General features: G+C 40.2%; 1 protein-coding gene across 1 annotated transcript in view; it reads left to right on the forward strand.

Annotated features, from left to right (window-relative positions):
• LOC106526307 (uncharacterized) overlaps positions 1-6,171 on the forward strand; it is a 44,114-nt gene that overhangs the window by 15,744 nt on the left and 22,199 nt on the right. Inside the window, exon 4 of the mRNA XM_014020885.1 lies at positions 4,723-4,771. Coding sequence (XP_013876339.1) covers positions 4,723-4,771 — 49 coding nt within the window. The remainder of the gene's footprint in view (positions 1-4,722; positions 4,772-6,171) is intronic.

Raw genomic sequence — 6,171 nt, forward strand, 5'->3', positions numbered from 1 at the left:
CTGATGATGATAACGAATTTTTTAAGTTTAAACCAAGTTTGTATTTTCACATATTCTGTCAATACCTAGACCCTTTTGGCAAGTTATGCAAACAAAGATTTTTCAAGCCTTTCTCCTACCTATCATTCGAAAACAAAAGGAATTATGGATTTGGTCAACTGGTCTCTGAACGCAATCGACACTTTTTTTTCTGCACTGAGATTGGAGCATTGGGAGCGTAGGTGTCCCAGTGGAATGGTGGCGGCCAGGCGTGTGTCTGGCTCTTGGGGGTGRAACCTGATCTGTTTGGCCCCGCTTTCCATCGAAGACATGGAAGATCTACATATATTTGGATTCATGATAACTGGAATCCTGCTGATCGGCTGTGGAGGTGTCCTGGTTTATCGGGAAATGAAAGCGATCCTGACAGAAGTCCGAGCCTGTGAAAAGCTGTCAGGGACCGTGGATGGAGTCTCCCGTACTGGAAATGCACAAACTCAAATGTTGGGGGCTATAAAKCGCAAACTGGACGTGATTCTGATAAGAATTGCAGTTCAGCAGCATGCCCGTGAGGAGKAAGATTACACCTGGGTGAAGTTTCAGACAGAGAGAGGTGAGGAGGTACTGGAATTTGGAACATTGGAATTTTCGCCATCACAGAGATGCAGTTAAAGACTGAAAGCAGCAAAAAAACAAAGGCTGCTTGACCCAAACAAGTATGTTTATCTTTGGATCCCTGCAGCTGCTGACCTTGTCAGCAGTTGTCAAAACTTCCCCAGATGACATGTGAGACAGAGGCTTGTCTCCCCATCCCCTACCCATTTCACCAGTGGGTGGATCAGTCTGGAGGCCACGATGGGTGGAGACAGAGAAACTGAACTCTGGTGATTTGTGCTTGGTTGATAACGTGTTTTTTGGACTCTGAAGGTCTTTGATTGGTTCCAGCACAGAGCATTACCCTGAAATGTCACCAGCTCTTTCGCATCCTATCCCGTACCATGTGTTTGATCTCCAGCCCCCTTCCTTCCTTAGCTGTCTTGCACTAAATGCGAATGTTTTTTTAGCATATGATCCTCTGTTTCTGTGTAGGATCAGAGCAGTTTTTTAACTCATTTTTCCTATTGTGTGTATTCCAAGCTTTTTAAAGGTAGTGCGACCTCTACAAGTCGCCGCATGACTTGAACATCTGTTACGTTTTTTTTCATGTGTGTGTCTTCTTGAATGGGTGTTCTTAAATGTATTTTCATTGTGTAAACGATGACAATATAGGCTTTCATCATCATTTTGTTAATGTCCTTTRTTGGTGATGGTTCATCTTATTACCGTAGAAAGACAATGGCTTTCCATWAACAAGCTAAAGTACAGTAAGTACAGAAAAGCATGTCCAGCAAAAAAGGATAAAGATGAAACCTCTCTGTCCATGGGGCAAGCTGGATAAAGCTCATTGAACMAGGTCTAGCTCAGGAGGGCAGCAATGTGTGAATGGAATACTTTGACTGATGAAGTAAACATAAAGACTTATTAATGACTTCAGTTGAAGGTGGAAATGATGGATGCCATTATGGCACCTCAGTGGCTCGATAGACCCTTGGTAGCAGGAGATGAAGTAGGCCATTATGAGGACCCCTGGAGCTCCCTTGGAGACAGGAACTTCACATAGAGGAGAGGCAAACACTTGGATCCCCTCAGAGAATAGARCATGAAAAAGCAGACTGAGAAAGGATCATGGTGAGAACATGGTGATGGGCTTAGGCTGAGACATGATTCATAACATGAAGCTCATTGAGACACATGACTCAAACAGTGAAGTGGAACATGATGTGGCCTAAGACTGGGGCAGACCAACAAAGAGCACAGCAGCATGTTTGAATGTTACTGCCAGCTGCAGAGAGGACGGGGTGGGGGAGAACCTGCTGGCCACGGAGCTAGAATGAAAAGAAGCGACACATTTCACAAGTTTTCTCCAACTGCAGCCACAGCTGTGCCACACACACTTACCAACAGTGTCAGTACGGACGTAATAAACAGACAACTAAATAAAACATTTAAATRCAACACATTTTATTCACCAAAACCTTTTCATATGTGTTTACAAACCCCATCCTACAAGAGTTTCTTTCCTCTGTCWCACAGATCCTCATGTTTCTGTCACGCAGGTCCTCATGGCGTGTCCGTTCCAACAAGTCCTTTTTTAATCACCACCATGAAGCTAATGAAGTCCAGTCTATTTTGTCATATTTTTGTCATAAATTTTAATTTTCTGTATTGATGAAAATGTCCGCTYGRCATTTAGCTTGTAAGACGCTACAGAATATATGACAGAACAGACTGGACTTTCAACCAACTAGGGGATCACACTTCTAAGCCTCCCTGATAAAGTTTATTCAACGGTCCTGAAGAGGAGGGTTTGTCAGATAGTTGAATCTCGGATTCAGGAAGAGCAGTGTGATTTTCATCCTGGTTGTTAAACACTGGACCAGCTCTACACCCTCAGMAGGGTCCTGGAGGGTTCAGTCTACATGTGTTTTGTGGACTTCGAGAAGGYATTYGACCRTATCCCTCGGGGAGTTCAGTGGGAGTTACTATGGAAGTATGGGGTACCAGACCCGTTGATWTGGGCAGTTAGGTCCCTGTACRACCGGAGTCAGAATTTGATCTGCATTGCCGGTAGTAAGTCRAATTYGTTTCYAGTGAGAGTTGTACTCCATCAAAGTTGCTCTTTTTCACACCGMTTCTGTTCATAACTTTTATGGACAGAATTTCTAGGCGYAGCCAAAGTGTTTAGGAGATCCATTTTGGTGACCTTAGGATCACATCTCTGCTTTTTGTGGATGAAGTGGTCCTATTGGCTTCATCAGATTGTGATATCCATCCAGCTCTCACTGGAGCGGTTAGCAGCTGAGTGTGAAGCAGTCAGGATGAGGATCATTGCCTCCAAATCCGAGACCATGGTCTTGAACCGAAAAGGGTTAGCGTGCCGCCTCCGGGTCGTGGAGGAGGCCCTGCCCCAAGTGGAGGAGTTTAAGTATCTTGGGGTCTTGTTCACGAATGAGGGAAGAATGGAGYGRGAGATCGACAGGCAGATTGKTGCTGCGTCTGCAGTGATGTGGGTGCTGTACCGRTCTGTCATGGTGAATCAAGAGCTGAGCCAGAAGGCAAAGCTCTTGGTTTACCGKTCCGTCAAYGTTCCTACCCTCATCTATGGTCACGAGCTTTGGGTAGTGACCAAAAGAACAAGATCRAGGATGCWCACTCACTCACTTACTCATGATGCCTTTCTYATGAGGTGTTCTGGGTAYATCCCACTGGGAGGAGGCCCAGAGGAAGACCCAGGACACGCTGGATGGACTATGTTTCTCRGCTGGCCTGGGAATGCCTTGGGATTCCCCYAGAGGAGCTGGCCCATGTGGCTGGGGAGCGGGAAGGCTGAGTCTCTCTGCTTAGGCTGCTGCCCCCGYGCCCTGACCCCAGATAAGCAGAAGAAAACGAATGGATGCTACAGAAATCCAGTTTCCCAGTTTGGAATTGTCTCTTCTCTGATCAAACGTCGTGAAAATGCCAGCTAACAGGCTCTGGTGTCTTCACCCCAGCACCTGACTGGTCAAAGCARCAGTATCACTGTTGTTTGTTTCATGCTCCACGTGTCTGCACTGTTCGTTCTGAAGGCCTGAGGCMGATTTCTGGACCCTAGCAACAGATGATGATCAAAAYATGATTGTATAAAAACTCAAAATAAATACAAGCTACTGGAAGCTGTGCAGGCAGGAGAAAAACCTATGAAACCAAGAGAACAAATATTTCAAAAATAAAAAAAGCCTAACACTAAAATGTAAACTAACGATTCTGATTGTGTTTTTAGGCCAGCAGAAAAGGCTTTGCTGGCCTTGACGGCAACCACTGAAAACAACATAGAAAAAAGTACAATGTATAAACAAAAACTGCTTTCATTACAGTAGTCCGTTGCTTATTATACATATAGTGTATAGTTTGGAATATGCTGTTGGAAAATGTATCTGTTTGACTGGGTTTGATGTCTTTAATGACCCAAATGAGTTGGAACAATCACTTTATGGCAACAAAACAATAAAAGTAATTAAAAATGAATAAAAAATGAACAATGACTACAGTGCTGCAAATCTTGTTTCTGGCTAATACTGTATGTCCACATTCACAAAAATACCTTCTGTCACAATCAAAATGTAATGGAATATTTGTTAYTAACGACTGTGTGACCTTAATAGTAAAATTTGATCTGACAACAATGTCAAGAAAAAGAGGAAGCATGCACTAAAGGCAAGTAGACATAAGTTTATGCAACTCAGAGGAAATGAAAATCTCCTGGGATGATGCTCGTAAAWAGTACAGCAGGAATTATTTTTCTCCGTAAACATGTGAACTCTTTTTTTTATTCAAACAAAGTATGTATTTGTATTACAAATGAACTGTTGTATGTCACTGTGATGRCTACTTCGACTACTGGGGGAAAGGAACGCAGGTCACAGTAACGTCTGGTAAGTTTCAATCTAGCATTTGAAAATAATTGATTTTAACATTTTTTTAAATTTATTTATTTAATGTATGTTTGAGCTTTGAAACCAAAGATGTAATTTGGGTTTAGAGGAAACTTTTGGTGAGTGGCTGGGTCAGTTTTGGTATTTACTGATAAAGAACATTCATTTATTTAATGACACAAGTGAGTGGGGTATTTTGCACTAAAATGACATTAAAATCCATTACTGTGACTACTACTTTGACTACTGGGGGAAAGGAACAACAGTGACTGTCACATCAGGTAAAAATATAAACGTATTGTATTCATGCTTTTATGTATTATTTCAGCTGTTAAATTTATTATGTTTTGACCTCAAAGTCATCAAAAAAAACATATTAGACGCCTGTTTTTGTGCTTGAATGTTATGCTGTATGATGATTCTCATTAGTGCAAGAAAGAACTATGATGAGTAAAAATGTTCTTTTATTTTTTGCATCATTTACCACAAAAACAAAAATATTGCTCAGTCCAGTTTAACATCTTCCGAACCTCAGTGGCATGAACAGGTTGGTTTTTGTGTGCCGGCTATGTTAAACTTTAACACTGTGACTACGCTTTCGACTACTGGGGGAAAGGGACYACTGTCACCGTCACATCAGGTATGAAAAGCTATTATTTCTGATCTGTAAGTGAAAATTCAGTTAAATGTAAATGTATGTCTTTATTGTATCACAATGGTAAGTAAAAAAAGGCTTTATAGGACAACTGGGCTCCTGGAGAAAAGGGACACGAGGTGAGAATAACCTCTGCAGAACTTTGTGTTTTAGAGTTTCAAATTCAGAATTTATGTTTAAACTCAAGCTCTGCAAGGTTTTTAATACACATGTATTTTATCATAGAATAAAACAACTAGAAAGGTGRTTTTACCAGCATATTTTAAGTGGTTTAAATCTAGTTTTTAAACAGAGTAAGTGTGGTAAAATGTTCCATTTTCGTTAGTGGATTACCCATTTTACATCAAGACTTAGGTCAGTTCATCACTGTGYAACGCTGCTTTTGACTACTGGGGAAAAGGGACGATGGTCACCGTCACTTCAGGTATGAAAACACATTATTTATCATTTGCAAACTTTTTTTATTGAATTTTTTTAACTAAAACAAAATATAAATATTTGTTTTCACTGGAATACAACTGTCAGCAGATAAAAGACTAGAACAAAGTTGTGAATAAATTAATCTATTTTTTTATTAATTCATTCGTGACTGAACTCTGAAAATAGATTTATATTTTAGACTGGTTTTAACTAAACCATGTTAAGTACCAATGGAAAATATGACTATTAGAATTAGAGTGACTAGACATTATGATTCAAACATAAAATAATGTTTAAGTAGATATTAACAGTTAGTACATTTTGAAAGGTTTTAATTCATTATATAAAATGGTGAAAATGTGCCTGTTAAAGTATTTGACCGTCACTGTTAGTGAATAAGCCTTTTTGTACTGAGACATAAGTCAATTCACGACTGTGCTACGGTGCTTTTGACTACTGGGGGAAAGGGACGACAGTCACCGTCACTTCAGGTATGAACTATTTTTTTATTTAATAAGTGAAAGAATTTTTATTTAATATTTAAAATTTTGAGTGATTTTAGGAGTCATTTGTTGAATTACATTAAATACAAATTGCCTTGAATTG

The sequence above is a fragment of the Austrofundulus limnaeus genome, unplaced genomic scaffold (genome assembly GCF_001266775.1).
Source record: "Austrofundulus limnaeus strain Quisiro unplaced genomic scaffold, Austrofundulus_limnaeus-1.0 Scaffold271, whole genome shotgun sequence".
Taxonomy (NCBI): domain Eukaryota; kingdom Metazoa; phylum Chordata; class Actinopteri; order Cyprinodontiformes; family Rivulidae; genus Austrofundulus; species Austrofundulus limnaeus.